At 45.7% G+C, this 18,389-nt stretch overlaps 2 protein-coding genes across 2 annotated transcripts in view; one reads left to right on the top strand and one right to left on the bottom strand.

Moving 5' to 3' along the window:
* The window catches only part of LOC149372572 (uncharacterized), a 65,572-nt gene extending 50,894 nt beyond the window's left edge, over nt 1–14,678 (top strand). Inside the window, exons 8-13 of the mRNA XM_089567067.1 lie at nt 600–721; nt 3,626–4,058; nt 5,272–5,491; nt 7,085–7,352; nt 9,041–9,367; nt 10,226–14,678. Coding sequence (XP_089423193.1) covers nt 600–721; nt 3,626–4,058; nt 5,272–5,491; nt 7,085–7,352; nt 9,041–9,367; nt 10,226–11,002 — 2,147 coding nt within the window. The 3' untranslated portion in view covers nt 11,003–14,678. The remainder of the gene's footprint in view (nt 1–599; nt 722–3,625; nt 4,059–5,271; nt 5,492–7,084; nt 7,353–9,040; nt 9,368–10,225) is intronic.
* Nucleotides 14,679–17,062: 2,384 nt separating this feature from the next.
* Nucleotides 17,063–18,381, bottom strand: Roc1a (Regulator of cullins 1a). Its single transcript, XM_089586684.1, has 6 exons — nt 18,116–18,381; nt 17,997–18,024; nt 17,861–17,911; nt 17,703–17,773; nt 17,526–17,611; nt 17,063–17,172 (listed from the first exon to the last, which is right to left on the bottom strand). Exons 1-6 carry the CDS (start codon nt 18,215–18,217, stop codon nt 17,160–17,162), a joined length of 351 nt encoding a protein of 116 aa, XP_089442810.1. The 5' UTR covers nt 18,218–18,381; the 3' UTR covers nt 17,063–17,159.
* Between the last annotated feature and the right edge of the window lie 8 nt (nt 18,382–18,389).

Below are 18,389 nucleotides of genomic sequence, written 5' to 3'. Positions count from 1 at the left end.
GATGGTGCCCTGCCTTTTCCACACTGGCAAGAAAGCTTCCTGATGCGCGGAAGCCATCTTGTGGGGTTGCGTTTTTTTGCGCAGAAGCGTTTTATATATATATATATTTTTCTTGGCATTGCCGCGCAGGTACCCCCTGAGTACTGCTGCGTGGGGTCGTTGTGGTTCGCAGTCGCTGCGAAAGTTCATATTAACGTATTAACCAAAGGACATGCGAAACAGTTTGACTTAATTGGATCTTTCTTTCAGTGAACCCTGTAGGAAACCAGCCAAATAGGCTTACACTGTTCTTCTTATCCGAGAATTCATCTTAACAGAGTTTGTCTTAACGGGTGGCTACTGTACTTGATTTCGCTGCACTCGTCTGCACTTTTGCTATGGCACTTATACCAAGAGCTAAGAGAACCGGTTGTTGTGTTTGGGGTCATTGCCTGCATCTTTCATAGTTGGCATGCACTTGTATTGCTTTGGAAACGCTTGTAGAAAAATATGGAAACTTCATTGTCACAGTCTGCTTCAGTGAATTCTACATGTACATGGCACAGCCTCAGTTAATTCTTTTTGCATGCTGGCTGACTTATCGTCCGTTTTACGTGCAGCGGCTCGCCAAGGCCATGCTGATGTGGTGCTGCTGCTTCTCAAAGCCGGTGCTAACCCTGACCATGCTGACAATGAGGGTTGGACACCACTGCGCTCTTCAGCCTGGGCAGGACACTTGCAGGTATGGCTCTCTTACATCTCGGGGTTGCAGGGTTGCTGTGGTCGGTTAGCCTTCATTTGAAATTGTTTAATGAACTGCATGGGGAAAAATAAACCAGCAAAGATGTCTTTGAGACACAAATATATAAAGATGCAGATGTGTAGCTGGTAAAGAACTCATCCTACTTTGAGAGTTTTGTGAGGTGGGATAAATGTATCTTTTATCATTTTTTTGTCATTGTTCTTTTTTAATTTCCACAGACAATAAAATAGCTTGTACACTTTTGTCAGCTTTGCAGTTGTTTTCAAGAACTCTTGTATGGAGACGGGCATTCTTGGTTTCTTTTAGGCCGTCAAATGGGCTGACTTGAATGAAAAGCAGTGAAGTGTGACACATTTGGTTTGTAGCATACAGCCGCTAACGACAACTTTATGTACCCCATATTTCCTTGATCAAGTTGGAGCTCGGTTTTTCTGGGCCATGTTCAGTACACTTTATTCATGAAGTCGAGAGTGTGACGGAATCCCGTCTGGCCGGGGGGATACATTTCAAAACAAAGAGACGCCGACCAGTAAAATGAAAAAATTGTATTGACGATTCGGCGCCCAGATAGGGGGCCTTGTTCACAATCTAATCTTGGTGATGATTCCTTGGCCATGGGCCTGGCGAAGGTTGATGAAGTCGAGAGTGTGACGGAATCCCGTCTGGCCGGGGGGATACATTTCAAAACAAAGAGACGCCGACCAGTAAAATGAAAAAATTGTATTGACGATTCGGCGCCCAGAACAAGGCCCCCGTTCTGGGTGCCGAATCGTCAATACAATTTTTTCATTTTACTGGTCGGCGTCCCTTTGTTTTGAAACACTTTATTCATGCTCTGACTGCATTATTTCTCTGGAAAGCTATTTCCAAAAACACTGTTTCTACAGGTGAACCTCATTGTTGCAGTATAGCAAACAGGTAAATATCGTGGGACAGTTCACTATAGTCGAAATTTGTAATACAAAATTTCTTCCAAGCCAAATATGCAAAAGCAGGGAAATTTAATTCAGTCAGTGAAGAGACGGCAACTCAGCCAACTCTAGAGAAGAGGGAAAACCCTTTCCGAAGCTTTAGCACAGTTTCTGGAGGCCATAAAAGCCAAGTGCCAGTTAGGTTGGCTTTCCCACACAGCATCATCAGCACGCACCTGTGACAGGTCAAGCACTAGCTAGGTGGCTTCCTCTCATCAAAGCTGTGTTGTGCAGAAAGTGGTTTTCATCGCCTCCTTGACAGTCGAAGCGAGTGCAGCATAGTTACTGCAAGGCTGCAGCCTTCCATGCCGCTGCTTCTGGAGCACTGTCGATGGGTGTGAGAGGCGAGAACACGTGCCGACCGCGTGGCTATCAACCCTCCACGCCGCTGTATCTTTCGTAAGGCTGTTGGAAAGTGCGAGATAAGAACACTAACTTGTGCGAGGTTAAAGCTCGAACCTTGGTGCAAATGCTTGTTGCGCCGCTACCAGTCGCCTGTGTAGTGCAATGAAGACTGCCGCCTGCCATCTGAGTGGGCACTACTTGGCACTGGGGTGTCTGATATATCTGTTATATGTCCAGCAGCATTCAATATATAGAGCAAAAATTGCATGTTAGTAAATATATTTGGGAAGAGTTCAGAACAGCCAATAATCTTAGTATCTGCATCGTTATATCGATGTTCAACTGTATTCCTCGCATGCTGTAAGCAGGAGGTAATGTCACTTGCAACATCACAGCATTAGTACTGCTGAGCAAGGCTGGTGTGGCATTTATTATAACAGCTGCTACCATAGCCCACTAAAGCCCTCAGCTTGGCTCAGATGCACAATTCACTTACCTTAATGTGTGGAAAACATCAAAGTGGAAGAATAACTGGGTTTTAATAGAAAAAATATTGCAAGAAAAAAAAGAGGCTGTGCTGACATTAAAGGGACACTGAGGAAAAATTGAAGTTGGCTTGTATCGACAGAATACCAGCTCCTGATTACAAAAACGCCACTCATACTGACAACAAAGCTCTTGTAACGTAGAAAAGAGCAAGAACCAAAATACAGGTATCACCGCCACAGGCCAAACTCGCAAGTACAAGCGTGATGACGTCATAGGACAAAACAGAGTTGCTAGAACCAATGGTTCTAGCAACTCTAGGACCCGAGAAGCCACAAATCCCTGAGGCGCAGCCAATGCATGCGCAAATGTCCTTGACCTCGCCAGATGGCGCCACGTGCCCGGCAGCTACGCGCGGTCCTGAAGCATCGGGACCAATCAGCGCCTGTTTTCCGGCGGTAGGCGGGCTCCCGGTATTCCGCTAGCAGTAACAAGGTACACGGTATGCTAAAGGTGTCTATTTGCGAGAACTTCGTTGACGACTTCGAGAACGAAATCCATCGTAACGCTGGCAAAACGCCAGTGCAAACGTAATCGAAGCGACTGTAGCGACGCCCGCAATAGCCGATAGATGCCTTCAACGTGCGGCCGGCGGTAGCTTTCTTTTCGGCTGCTGCTAGGCCGCACTATGCTAGCCACCATAGCCGCACTGCTGGCCGTCAGAAATCACGGAGTCTGCGGTACGTCATGCGCACATCATGTTTCACGTCACTTAGTCCTGTGTCGTCACAGGAGAATCCCAAGTTTGAATCAGAGCGGCGGGAAAAACTTTTTCAACTTCGAATCCAAATTTCTTAGAAATAAATGCATCTTTCGCTGCCGGCCAAGTGGCAACAAAGCCATGACATGCCGAACTATCGGATTTTACTATAAAAAAAATATTAATAGTGCTCTCCTCAGTGTCCCTTTAAGTGCAATCAGCAGTAGAAAGCATGTCAGTGTCAGCCAATGGCATGCAAGATTCGAGACCCTGAATTTCATTCGAAGCACACTTGGCAGCACTTTGGTTGAATGGTTGCAGGTTGTAGAAGCTCTGCTGGAAGGCGGAGCGCAGGTGGATTTGGCAGATGGTGAACAGCGGACGGCACTGCGTGCCGCATCCTGGGGTGGTCACGAGGAAATCGTGACAAGGCTGCTGGAGAAAGGAGCAGATGTCAACCGTGCAGACCGTGAGGGCCGCACAGCCTTGATTGCTGCGGCGTACATGGGCCATGCTGAGATTGTGGAGCACCTGCTCGATGGCGGAGCTGAGGCAAACCACGCTGACAACGATGGGCGCACGGCACTTTCAGTGGCAGCACTGTGCGTACGGCCTTCTGAGGGCCACGTGGGTGTAGTGGCCCTGCTCCTAGAGAGGGGAGCCAATGTGGACCACGCTGACAATGAAGGAATGACGCCACTGCTAGTCGCTGCATTTGAGGGTCATCGAGAGGTCTGCGAGCTTCTTTTGGATGGTGAGCATGGACCTCTAGCATACCCATTCCTCCTTTTTGCTTCATTTTATTGCTTTCTTGGTGGCCTGTGAGGTGGAATCAAATGATCTAGAGTAATCTCTGTAATGGGCTCAGCCTATGAGCTCAGCCTGTCTGCAGCCGAACTCTAAGCTGCTAGTGAAAAAAAAATTTCAAAGCTGTTTCACAATGAAGTCATGGTGCATATTTACCAGTGTAAAAGACAGAAGTAGAGTAACAAGTGCAGAGAAGAGATACTGGGAGCTGAATAGAAAGCAGGTCACTGGCGTAGTTTCTCATCTTCTAATCTGTGGTGAATCTGTGTGTTGCACCATACCCATGCATGCCTAAGCAATCACACTTCATAAGTTTTCTTTGAGCATTTCACAGCAAAGCATCAGTTATGAATCAATGAGCCATTGCTCTTTTACTCATTCTCACACCTGTTGTCCTTATTTCATCCCAAACAAACCTAGCCACCTGCACCCACAGATGGCAGGTGCAGATGGCTGCACCTGTCATCTCTGCTGTGATTGGTTCTTTTCACACATTTCTAGTTCTGTTTAGATATTATACTACACACCATACCTAGTTGAGTCATATCACTGTGGATAAAAATATTCAAGGAGGTGCTAGAGTGTGACACTGAGCCACTGAACTCATAGGAGAAATCATTGGAATCTCTGTCTTCTAAGATTCTAGGGACTCAATAATTTGCTCCATTACAGCATAACTAGAATTGCAAGAGTTGCTTTCAGTGTTGAAGGACATGCTGCATGATTGCCCCCATTTCAGGTGCATGGCCGTGTGCTGGTGTAAGCCTTGCGATGTATACACGTGCTGGCAGTTTTGTAAAATGGTTCATTTTCCCCTCACAAAAACAGGCTACTTTGCCTAGCTGATCATCGAGGTATTATCATCAAGGTGATCAAAATTGAGCAGCAGTTTTTATATGAAATGGGTGCCCATTTGCTACACCATCCGTCTATCTTCCATTAGTTTATGGGCAGGACATTGGACACAGAATAGCCTTTTATATTTGCTCTAATTGAACCTGAGCCTGAAAAGTAGCTTGTTATATATTTTGAGATTTTTGTGACAGTGTGCCTTCAGGTGGAGTTGTGCTCTCTTTGCAATAGTAACCATATGGGTGACTGTATATGTGCAGTCGGGACAGTGCGATATTGGGGAACTCCTGTGTGTTTCGTTGCCACAGCGGAAGCCGACTTGGACCATGCGGACCACAGTGGGCGGACGCCACTGTTTGCAGCAGCGTCCATGGGCCACGCAGATGTGGTGGGCCTCCTCCTCTTCTGGGGCGCCTATGTGGACAGCATCGATGCTGAAGGACGCACGGTGTTGTCCATCGCAGCTGCTCAGGGTAGCGTTGAAGTGGTGCAGCAACTTCTCAACCGAGGCCTCGATGAATTGCACAGGTATGAGGACGTTGCTGTGAAAATATACTTTGTTGTGCATGCAAGCAGTCCCCACTATGTCTAGCTTCTGCAGTGTGTAAGCATTACAATTCAACTCACAGTTCAGCCAAAGGTGACAGTATTAATAATAATAGTAATAATAAAATTATTCGGCTGAAAATTTACTATGGTTTTATCCAGGGTGAGATTTATGGGTGACTCTTAGCTTAGGTGGTCCTATTTCCACAATGAATCTCTGGGACTTCCTTTATCGAAAAAGTGAAGTTTTTCATGGTATTGCATAGCAAATTTCTCACTGAGGAGGGCGTGTCTCCTGCCCCCTCTTTCACCCTCGGCCTAAATTCGCCCCTGATGTCATCATGGTTTCACCAATATTGTGCTGAGCTAACAGCAGACGATCATGCAGAGCAGCCACCGTCTTTCCTACCAGTTTGTTTTTAATATCTGCTGCAAGCTTTCAACTCAAGAAACTGGAAGCACACAGGAAAAATCAGGTTTAGTGCTCAATAATTAAATTATAGTGCTGCCATACAGCTAAACATTGTACACTAGGGGCTACATGATTCCACTGAGCATTACAGTGTCACCAACAGCTCTGATGCGTTGCACTTTCAGCATTTTTCAATTTTAGAATTTTAAACTAGTGGTGCAGAGTGGATCACCTCTGTTCTACTCTGCCACTGTCTCCTCATCTGCATCCTTGGCTCACTTGTGCCCTCTGTTTGCATGCCCCGCTACTAGCGAGCGCTGGCACTGCCATTGTGCAGATTTTTGTTTTCTTTTTCACATTTACCAAAGTAAAATGTCTCCAAGTACATACGGAAGCAAGTTCTGCTTAGGTCTGATACTGCAGGGAGTTCTTGGCCTGAACATACATTTCTAACTAGCTCAGTGTCTGTCGGACAAACACTGATGTGGCGGAAAATGACAGTGACATGCGCAGACATGTTCTGCTTGTGTCACCTTCATGTTCCTGTCATTTTCTGCTGCGCTAGTTGTTGGTCAGAAAGCAAGTTCTTCATATTTCCTTTGCAACCAACCAAAAAAAAAAAAATGTTTGCGCACCTCTAGCATAAGTGCTTGGGCAAGGTTGTCAGACATGCTCCGTTTGTGTCGCTTTCGTTTTGTCCAGACATTTACTGTATGCTTCTCAATTACCTTGCAATATTTGTATACAGTAGTGGCTATCTATTCATGAAACAGTACATTTGCTTACCAGATAAGTAGGTTAATATCAATTCTTATTTTCTTTTTGCACTACTGTAGGCACAGCATTATCAATTGAGAGCATCAGATTGTTCCTTTGTCATGGTGGATGTAGAAACTCCTAGATTAATCTGTAATATCCTGCTGATGTAGAAGCGAGATGCAAGTTGAGGTTTTTTCCTGATAACTTGAAATTCAGATCATTGCCATCACCACTGTCACTTTTTTTTTCTTTTCACCTCACACCTGTAGTCACTTTGCTTCTAAATTCTTCAAGCCTTGCCATTCATCTCTTCATCACCATCATGTGACGGCATAAGGCGTACTTGCTGAGCCTTACTAACTGATATTAGTACGGTGACCTTAACCGAGGCCTACGATGCACAGGGACAATGCGGGTTGGACTCCGCTGCACTATGCTGCGCTGGAGGGCCATGCGGAGGTGTGTACGCTGCTCATGGAGGCCGGTGCCCAGGCCTCGGAGACGGACAACGAGGGGCGCACACCACTCATCCTGGCCGCACAGGAGGGACACACGGCAGCTGTGCGCGCCATGCTCGACTTTGGGGGCCACCCACCTTCCCTGGTGGATCACAGGGCCCACGATGGCCGCACGGCCTTTCGTGTGGCTGCACTTGAAGGGCACAAAGAAACGGTGAGCACAGCTTCTCGTCAGCAAGGCACTGTCATTTTCTCGTGCATGCCTCGTGCGTGCACTCAGCATCTTGATTGCATGCATGCGTTTTGCAAAAGAGAGAATGCACGGCTGCCACAGCGACAAAAAGATGGCTTTAATTTTCCAACTGCTTTTGTCCGCTTACAGTGCTATGCTAGTGCCGTCATTGCTCTACACTGAGCAAACTTATCGCACATCATATCACTACCTTGCTGCATAGTCACCAGCCTACAGGCAGTGCCCATCTGCAGTCCACTGCAGTCACTGAAAGATTGAAAGCAGTAAAATACGCCATGATTAGCAAAGGTATGGGCATTTGAGTCTAATAACAGCTAGAATTTTGCTTTCGCACGCTGAAAGACCGTAGGCACTGAAACACACTTTCAATAGTGAAGAAATGTACCTTTGAGTCCACTCACAGCCAAAACTTTTTGCTCTCATGTGCTGAGCGCATTAAGTCAGCATCCCTCTACCACAGCTTCCTGAGATGGGTGCAAACGCTGCCTCATAAGCCTCAACTAGCCGGCTTGCTTCTACTCATATTTCAGAGAAAGGCAAAAATTGGCGATGCACTGTTGTCACATACCACACTTCAGATTATACACTTTTGGTGTGTCCAACGTAAGTGAGATGTGTGCACAAATTCTTAGCCCCATGCTGAGACACCCGTCACACCTTTTGCAGTGGCACAATTTGCTGAGGTAGAATTGTTCCTGTGCTCTTTTTCACACTCTGTGACCTGTTTTGCAGCCGAAAGACTGAATTTTATGCTTTTATATTTTTGTCGAAGCCTTACCACAAACAAGTGTAGTAAGCTCACAATGCTTTTAGCTTTTATTGGCACATTGTTCTCAGCCAGAAAAGGCCTCTAACTTCCTACTAGTGCATTGACATTTATCTAGGTGTTTGCTAAACATGGCGGCATGGCAGGGTGTATACATGTAATAAACCATAAAGATGGTGCTAATTGTGTCAGCGACTACCATCATTAGCCGCCGTAGTGGCTTAGTGCCCAATGTGCGCGGCTGCTGGTCCGAAAGACGCGGGTTCGATCCTGGCCACGGCAGTCGCATTTCGATGGAGGTGAAATGCTAGAGCCCTGTGTACTCTGCGATGTCAGCGCACATTAAAGACGTCCTGGTGGTCGATATTATCCGGAGCTCTCTGCTACGGCGTCCCTCAAAGTCTTGAGTTGCTTTGTGACATTAAACTCCATATAATCAAACTAGCATCATTAAGGTTATGTGATAAAATGGCACCAGTGACTTCCTAAAATATAAGTGTAGATTAAATGATCTTGAAGTGGAGAAGAATGAGAAAGTGATGTGTCAAGAGAGCTCTTCAGTGTGAACAAGTGGCACACTATGGAAGCTGCATGAAAAGAACAAAAATTAAAAGGCCTCTCATGAACAATTCACCAATGTTTACCTATAACGCTGCTCGGTTCAGCAGTTCACACTTGGGATAGCTGTCATTATAGAAATAGGCCAAGGTTTTTAATTTGTTCCAGATGAACAGGGCAAGTGCCCTCACCAAGTGTGGTGGCGAACAAACAGGCTTATCCAGTTTTACTGAGCCGCATGCTGACCTTGAAGCTCGCGTCCTAAGTTATTGCAGTGGCCTGTCTATGCAGCGTTGGCTCAGCACTTGCAACTTCTTTTCTGCAGGTGCACAATCTGCTCAGTTACAATGCGGACGTCAACTACCAGGACGCAGATGGGCGCTCCACTTTGTACGTGCTAGCGTTGGAGGGCCGGCTCGACATGGCTGACTACATCCTGGCCAGAGGTGCCGACCCCGAGATTGGTGACCTCGAGGGGCGCACGCCATTGCACGTAGCCGCTTGGCAGGGACACGCGGACTTGGTCGATCTGCTGCTGAGTCGTGGAGCTGAGATTGATGCTGAAGACGCGGATCAGCGCACTGCCCTGCAGTCGGCCGCCTGGCAGGGACAGGCACACGTGGTCAGGCTCTTGCTGGAGCGAGGGGCTCAGGTATGTAGGCTTAGGGTCGATTTCATAAGGATATCATTTTGAGTGTCTAAGTGCTTCGCAGCTGACCTTGTTCTCAGCTTGGCTGTTTTGTCGTGCTTGGCCTTTGCTGAGCCACCTGCCATGCTTGACCTTGCGGTCGCATAGCGGCCATTCTGGGCTTTCAGCTGGTGTGTGTTCTCCTACTTGTAAAACAGATCATAGGTTATTTTGTTGGTCACCAGCTGCCTCAGTATTTTAGTATTGCATGTTGGTAGAGCATGCTGGATAACTTATCATTTGCAGGCATTACAGCAAAGGCGATTGCAGAGGCAGGGATTAACAAAACTTGGAACACAAATTTTACACACTCAAAGTGTGGTATAGAGAAAGAGAGACGTTTATTGATTGCTCTTTGAAATCCCTTTAAGTCTCGTGTATGTCTCTTTAAGTCCCACTGAGCAGTGCATTACAACCTTGCCCAGTTGAAGTTGCACTGTCAACAGTTACAGTGACGGCACTTGGAACCGAGCAGGCACATAAATTTTAGCGTGCTTTCTACAATTTCTTTGACTGGACAGTAACTCACTCTGCCGAACTTAGAGCCTGTTGGCAGCTACCAACAGGAACTAGGAGCACGTAGGTACTACCAATGCCTGCTACAGCATGTTGCTGTTCATTTCGTCACATATTAAGCTATGGGCAGCGTGAATTTGTATGAAACAATGTGAAATGGCCTGATGTAGGCAACCGAAAAAAAAGTATCGCGTTCATTCTGCTGGAGGCTTCAGCTAGCACTGTTTTGGACTCAAGCCTGTCATGCAATTTCATTGGGTTAGTCACTGCCGAAAAGTTAAGCATGCGACTTTTTCTCATGTGCAGGTTGACCACATCTGTGTGGAAGGTGCCACAGCTCTGGGCATTGCCTCCCAGGAAGGCCATGAAGCAGTTGTGCGTGCTCTGCTTGAGCATGGGGCCGATCCTTCCCATGCCGACCAGTGCGGCCGATCTCCGCTGCGCGTCGCCACCAAGGCCGGACACCTCAACGTTGTTCGACTTCTCGAAGAAAGCCTGGCTGTGGGTCGCTCGGCCCAGGCAGCAGGATCTGTCAGCACTTCCTCGCTCGCTTCTGCCGCCTCCACCGCACCATGTGCTGCTCCTCTCTTCTGCCCAGAATCACCGGAATCCACAAGTGACAAACGCCGCTCACTTGCATCCACCCGTTCCGACTCGAAGTCATCGAGCAATCGAACTGATTCGACAGCTCGTTCCCAGCACAATGTTGGTGTCAGTGCCGCTTCTTCCGCGGAGCCCGGTGCATCCAGTCTCAGCTTCACCCAGCAAATACAGCAGTGCACACGCTCGCGGCACCGCGCAAGTCGAGTGCTTTCGCCCCTCAATAGCGAGGGTCGCTCGCCGTCCAGTCCTCCGGGCTGCAACTGGCCGCCAGCTGTCGTTGTGCCGCCGCGCCGCGGTCCGCTGCCAGATCCCCCGGTGATGGCCGTAGACGCGCGGCCGAGGCGCAACGGCATCGTCACCAACCCCAACTGCAAGGGGAGCAAGCGGTCCACCTCAGATCAGCTGCACAGCAAAGTAGCCAACTACAGGGAGGGTATGAAAGGGGCCGTGCTTCCCGTCAAGAAAGAGACGCCCCTGTAATACTGGCCTCATATTATAAGGGACTCAAGGACTCGCACATTGCTCGCATCTTTTCCTTTGCTCCGTGGTATTGTTTGCACTTGGGCTCAGGTGCAGTGTGACAGCTCTGGAATCAAGAGGAGCATTGGGCTGTCAAGCTTCCATTGTGAGAACAGTTTTGTTTCATCGCTGGCTGGAACATCGGTCTGGTTGCTCTGCTGCTTGTTGTCAGGATTACCCAGTGTTTATTGCCTCAAAGGACACAACCTTCCCCGTGAGCAAGTGGTTGTCTCCTGCCGAATGTTTATGCAGGCAGCTGCTGCTAGAGACATGTGAAAATGTGTGCATTAGCAGTGGATGTCCTGCGGGGCTCAGCCGAAATGGAGCGGCAGCGCAGATGCAAAGCTATCTGTGGCAGCTTTGTGTGCGGCCTGCTGTAGTTTTCCCCTGCCGGAATGCGCTCTCTGTGCCTTTATTTGGGGAGTTGGTTTGCATAGGTGCTTCTCTGTGGGCCAGTTCTTGGAAGGCCTGGAGCACTCTTGTTTGTGATCAGTTTACTCGCACCATTTTAGCGCTTTGTTGCTTCCTCAAAGACTCATTCATTGCACACTTCTTGCACTGTGCCTAATTTGTTGAACGTGGTGAATATCTTTCCTTGTGTTAAGGAAGTTCTTCGGCTAGCTGACAGCATTTTGTAAAGATTGGACAAGATGTGGGTAATAGCTGTTCAGGAGGGATGCCTTGCACCTGCAAACTTTTAAAACTTGTTGCAGTGGGCTAGGTGGGGATAACCTGGCGTACGTCATCAGTGAAGCATGGTGCCCTCATACAAGGCCAGTGTGCTGGATTCTGTTTTCTTTCAGTGTGAGGACGCACATGGATGTTGCTCTTTGGCTAAAAGAAATGAGTATTGCATCATTTAGTTCGCATCAGAACTTTGATGCTCAGAAAAAAAGTGTATAATATAGGAAAGTGGGGCTAGAATAGATCTCTGTCTAATCATGAGTAGTGAGAGGAAGGAAATTTTCAGTCGCTGTCATAATTCCATAATTGAGTACTGTAGCTGACCACTTTTCTTATCCAGAAATGTTTGAAAATCACTGCTTTGGTGCCGTGGGATATAAGGATTAACTTTATGGTGTCATGTTACAAAAGCATGTTAGTACGGCTGTTCATGGGTTGCATTTCTTTTATTTAGAAGCAACTGTCTCTCAAACAGGGTTGTTATGTTGTATAGAATTTACAGAAATGTGTACTACTGTTTATCTTTTTTTCTTTGCACTGGTACCTTATCAGAAGTTAAGAAAAATGCTCATTTCATAGCACATACTAAAAGAGTGACCACTTGTTGCAAGTGGTAGGTTTATGTTTTGCACATTGCTATGTGGATAATAGGCTTCTCAAGCGAAAAGGGATGAGAAAAGTCGCAGCCCTGTCTATCTGCTACAATGTTTTTTTGGCTAATATTTTTAGCTAAAGGTTTTTATGAAGCCTGTCCATGGTAGCACATGGCACGCACGCTTTTGGATTAGTTGAGATACAAATTTGTTTTGCTCATGAAAAGTACATAGGTTGCTAAATAACCTGTATTATGACATTGTGATCCTAAATAGATCTTTGTAAGATTAGGAAACTACTGCATGCAGGCAAACAGCACTTTAAGCACTGTAATCACACTTTACGAAGCTTAAAAGCTTAAGCTATACAGCCTTGCTCATGCTTTTACTTAACCCTAAATGCCATACTTTGGCATTATTCAGCCCTGTGCTTAGTTTGACTTCAAAATGCCATAGGCCTTGTATCAGGTGAGCTGAATGGCTATTTGACAGCGGCTGCTGCTTCTGACGCAGATGCGAAATGCCATCCATGGCCCACTTAGCCGCAACCGTTTCCCTAGAAAATGCAGCGAGAGCTAGTGGCAATCGGTTGCCTCTTTCCTGCAGTTATTTGCACAGCATCTATGCTGTCTTGATGCCTAAGGGCATAGACTCATTATTGCTACCCAAAGCAGTGTTGAAATGGCTTCCACACGGCCATCATTATTCTACCCTCATCTTTCCTATTGATGTTTCTCAGTGCATGCTGCAAGTGAGCAGAAGGGGCAGGCTTCAGGGCATCAGCAGTTTTGTCAATGGTGTGTAAAGTATGGGACAGAGCTTGAGCATAGGTTCTCAGCTACTCGAATTTATTGCCCATATGCTATGCACTTAAGGAACACGACAGGTCCAGCAGGGTGACTTGTACACATATATATTGTATTTTCTTTCGTGCTTTGTATGTTGAATCCCCCTCTGTCATGGCCATCCTGAAATGCTGGTGTTTGAGAACCCAAAAAACAGTGGAGAGAAAAGACAAGGGGAGCCATGCCACTCTGCCAGCAGTCGTGGCAATTTGTTATGTGTGGTTTGCTCATGATTATTTATGCTAACTTAAGGCAAAGCTGCTTCTGTTTTAATGTAATCTCAGGAGCAGTTGCGCTTCACGTAGTTAACCATTGCGCTTTTTTTTTTTTTTTTCAAACGAGGTATCACCAGATATGCATGGTGAGAGAAGTTCTGCTGTTTGTTTCAAGCGAGGCGCTCATTTTCGTTGCGGTGCTTCAGGTGTCCAAAGAGCAGAATCATTTGGCAGCTTTGCATTCTAAGTATCGTCTAGTCAGTCTCGGCCTGCCTCTGTAATTTCCCCACATGGTCTCATGCCGATAAAGGCGGCAAAGAAAATGCCTGTAGCGTCTCAAGACGGTTGTACAGAACAAAGCAATAGTAGTTGTTGAGTGTTTGGACCAAATAATGAAATTGGGCAATACACTATGGACACATGCAGAGATAGCTTTGTTATTGGAGGTATCGTCACTGACAAATTCGGCTGCAGTCCTGATCTTTTTGCAGTCGTTGAATGTTTTGCTTTTCCAATCTCATTTTCCTGTTGTTAGTAGTCTGACAATCAGTGTTTTTGCAGAAACACAAGCGGAAAAAAAAAAGGGGGGTCATGTCAGAAGGCTATTTCTTTTTTCATTCAATGAGAGAGAGAGCACATTTTGGCTCAAACCAGCTTCCTAGTAGCTGTAATATCTTCTAGTGCAAAAGAAAAAAAAACTTGTAATAGGCTTCCTGACACAAAGGATTCAATGAACGTAATCTGCTAGTAGGAAATAGAGGATTAGAAGGAATGTTCCCAAACTAAAAAAAGCTGGAAGGTCTTTTGAGGATACGACATGTTAAGAGTTTTATCTAGGCAGCCCCGTAGTGAACTCTGTGCGGTGCTTCAGTAAGACACTGCAGCTTAGCTACTTAGTCATTGCTGAAAGGTTGCCCATCCGTGTGTTGGCTTACGTGCCCCATGTGCTCCGCGTGGTAACTTAAACACATTGCATTGGGCGCGAGGCATCAAGAACTCCTGAAGACTCATTTAATGTGTGATATTTAACGCAGTGGAGTATGGCTAAGCATAGTAATTATAGCACCAAATCTGAAGTGGCACAGATAACGCAGGAACGCTTGTGTGTGTGCGAGAAGTGTTGTCGTGCTTGTTCTAAAAGCTTTCTATGCTTTCATTGTTGATGGGGTGGGGCAGGGCTTGCCTGTGAGTTGACACGGGCATTTACATAGCCTAAAAAATAAACAACTGAAGATTGCGCAAAGTTGCTTGTGCAGCGGATTTAGTTTTGACAAATAAAAATGCTTGTAAGAAAATTGTATTTCTTGTAGATTGCTTGTGGAGTATAGCCTTGGTATCCAAATGCAAAGAGAAAAATTTACTGAAATTTTGTTGCTGCCTGTTCAAAAATACAAAGTAGGTCAAGGAAAGTTCACGATAGCAGTGCCGTTGATTACAGTTCTGTTGACTAAATTGTGGGAACAATGTAAAACATTGACAAATTCCCAGACTGATGCTCCACTGTGCTCAACAAAAATGATAATCATGCTGGATCTTCTTGCACACCTCCAGCAGCAAAAAAAGAAAATAGCCCATATGCTTAAAGCAACCATGCTTGTGGAAGAAAACAGAAAAAAAAAATGTGGTCACAAACATCACATGGCAGTGAGAAAAAGTAGCGAAAATTATTTTAGGCTAAAGAGAAAACTGAGATGCGTTATGCTCATGGTCAAGTTCAAGACATAAGGGAAGGACTCGAAACTTTCTCACATAAGTAGTTATGATTAGACTGGCCATCACCTTTCTTACTAACAATGAAAACAGCGCTGTCTTGTTACTTTCTTGTCCCATATTTCGTGCTGTTTTCATTGTGCTATTCATGAACCAACTGGCCCAGCAATCTTTCTTATAGCAATTGATCACCTTTCTTGTTATCATGATCAGCCATCTGGATTAACGAGCAGTTGTGCTGTAACCAATGACGCTGCACTTAGGTAAGTGAAATCCTATAAATATGCGCCCAAGATTGCTATGTAGCTATGCACAGAAGCAGCAGGTTGGCTTATAAATCTTCATGTTAGTTGTGCCTGATTAATATGGACACATTGGTTTCCAAGCATAGGTGCCCATAAAGCATGTCATCCATAGTAGCCAACTACGAAGAAATAAGTATTTAGAACAAACACTTTGAGAAATAGGTTTTTTTTTAGTGGCGAGTTAACTGGAAATTAGACATCGTTTTTGGAGCTCCAAGAACATTATCCTGGTCGCTATTATTCATACAAAATGAATTGCAGTCAGAAGCTGCATGATGTAGCCTCATGGTGTGATGATGTGTGTCCTACTACACATCATGTGTGTTCATATCCCACTAGCCAGGAGCTGTATCCAGCTGGCTGACAGCTGCTGAACAGACCTTTCAACATAGTGGAAGCTACTGACCTTACCATCGTAATGTACAAGACCCCAAAACCAGAGGATATCATCACCAGGGCATTTGCACTTTTGCGCTGCCTTTCGCTGGTTTGCTGCACTCAAAACACATACTATAGGATGAGATCGATAGAGGCAGCACAAAAACACAGAAAAAAGAACCACCTACAGTGGTTGCTTATTTACAGTGGCTTCAGCTGCAGGTCCCATGACAGCAGATTCAATCCCAGCCATGGCCGCCATATTTCGTAAAAGCAATATACAAAAATGCCTGTGTGCTGGCTGATGACAGCGCACGTTTTTAAAAGAACCCTTGGTGGTCTAAATTAATCAGAAGCCCTCCACTAGTGTCTCTTATAACCCATGTGTTGCTTTGAGGCTTAAACCCCACAATTTACAATCTTTATTTACAGAAAAAAAGAAAGGATGTCTCATAGACAAGATTTTGTTCTAACTGCTGTCCATATTAGCACAAGAATATATATACCTCAATGGACTCAAAGCACTTTACATTGGAAAACTTTGGTCCACAGAAAAATTGTTCATAATACGATTTGTCCATTTTCAAGGGGCTCTGAAAGGAGCTTTCAGTAAAGAGCTCACTCCACATTAACTTTCAGCAAATGAATGGTAGCAATTTCAACTCTCTTCTCAGGCAAATTGTTCTTAATGCAGAATTTTAGCACTTTTTGGAACCAGTTGCTAAGCATTACCTAGTACATGTGGCTGGAAAAACAACTGTAGCTGGTGTTCCCAAAGGTACTACCTGGAAGTGTTTGTGCGCACTGTCGGTGTATTCTAAAACTGCCCGCTTAAGCAGTTAGTGCAAAAACTCTTGTGACACATGTAGAGTTAGCATCACCGAATGTGCAAGCAATTCTCACATTTTGGCATGGCTTCCTTACCAGAGAATGTATCCTCGGAACATATGGGGTGTCAGCAACGACAAGGAGTGGAAGGACATAAAACACCAAAGACTGGAAGACCATAACTTTCAATGCTCTAAAGGCGAACCTACCAATACGCCCACCTCCCGACAAACTTCGATGTACACTGCAGTTTATTCAGAGCAATTCCAATACCAAATGCAAGCAGTTGATTTGGGCCAAAACCTAACTTTTTTATATGTCTTTTTCACGAGAAAAAAAGTTTGTGCAAAATTCCTCCAGTTTTTGGTTCCGGTTTGCTTCATATCACCCAGGCAAAGTGTTAACAAAAATAAAGAACAGTTGTGTGATATTGAATGACACAGCAATACTGAAACGGCACACATTTTTTTCAGGCCAGTAAGAAAATTCAATGTTTATTTAAGTGCAGCAAAATAAAAAAAAAACACTCCTTGAATTTTGATGCCTTGAAACCCGGTTGCTCAGTGTCCATACCTGTTCAGTGCGGTAAGAAAAGAACGGCCATAGTTAAGTACAACACAGGCACCAGAAAATCAAGGCTAAAGCTCTGGTGGTCTATGGGAACTGCACATGGATTTTATAAACCTCGAGTCATTCATTTAGTACAAGTTTAAAAATTGAGCCCTGCCTCCCGCCTGTACCAAGTAACTACATCGTAACAAAACAGTCAAGCCCATACAAGCACTGAAAAACGTTACGTATGCGTCATTAACGCTTGGAGTAAAGAATATACTAGCCCAGAAAGCGACAATGCTGAACGTTTAATTCGTGCTTAACGCAATACACTGTTAGGTCAGTGTAGTAGCATAGTAAACCGAATGACTTACTTCTGGAACTCCCATTCCCTGTTGTCAAGAGGGCATACTTGGCGCGTCTTCAGCCACCGGGAGATGCAGTGGAAGTGAAAGGCGTGCTACACAGGAGACGAACGCCAATCTATGACGCACTGCTACGCGTTCGCTTCCAGAAGAATAAATGCGGCCAACGCGTAGAAAAGCACTTACGTTGCACACTCCCCAAGCTACGGTGCATTCCTCGCTGGTAGCCGAAGCTTGATTAGCCTGGCATTCGATGCCTGCGAAATTTGAATTAATAAGCGGTTACGTGACAGACAGCAATAAGTCCAGACACCAAACGCACGGACCAAACGCCCGAGACTCACAAAGATCCATAATGTGATTCCTGCAAATTGCGCAGTTGTCCACGACAATGTCTGCAAGGAAAGCAGCGTTTTGCGGTTGTTAAGGCCGCAAAAACAATGTCCCACCAATGTGTCAGTACTGAAGCGGCCGACTTACCCCAGGCCCACAGTGCAACAGCATTCCACTGAAATATAAATTAAGCATGGGCTCAGTACACGTAATAAATAAAGGCCGCAGAAAAAATAACCCGGGTTCAGCGTCAAACTATTACTTACTTTCTTAACTTCAAACCTCTTTTTGTCTCCCCTGGCAGAACTGGTGGAACTCGGCTGCTCAGACTGGTCCACATCCAAATCCTCGTCCACTTCCATGGCCATTTTGTTACACGGTCCTGCGAATCAGGTCAAGCTGCTGACTGAATTAAATAAAGGGCTAAATTTCGACGGGAAACAACGAAACAATGTCCCAATTCGGCCCAAGATACTGCACAGAATACCCACACCGAGCTCGAGCAATCGCAGCGCAGCAAGCCACTGAGCCAGAGCTTCC

Source organism: Amblyomma mixtum, chromosome 1 (assembly GCF_055824585.1).
Source record: "Amblyomma mixtum isolate Tamu chromosome 1, ASM5582458v1, whole genome shotgun sequence".
NCBI lineage: Eukaryota > Metazoa > Arthropoda > Arachnida > Ixodida > Ixodidae > Amblyomma > Amblyomma mixtum.
This window is presented reverse-complemented; position numbering and strand designations above follow the sequence as displayed.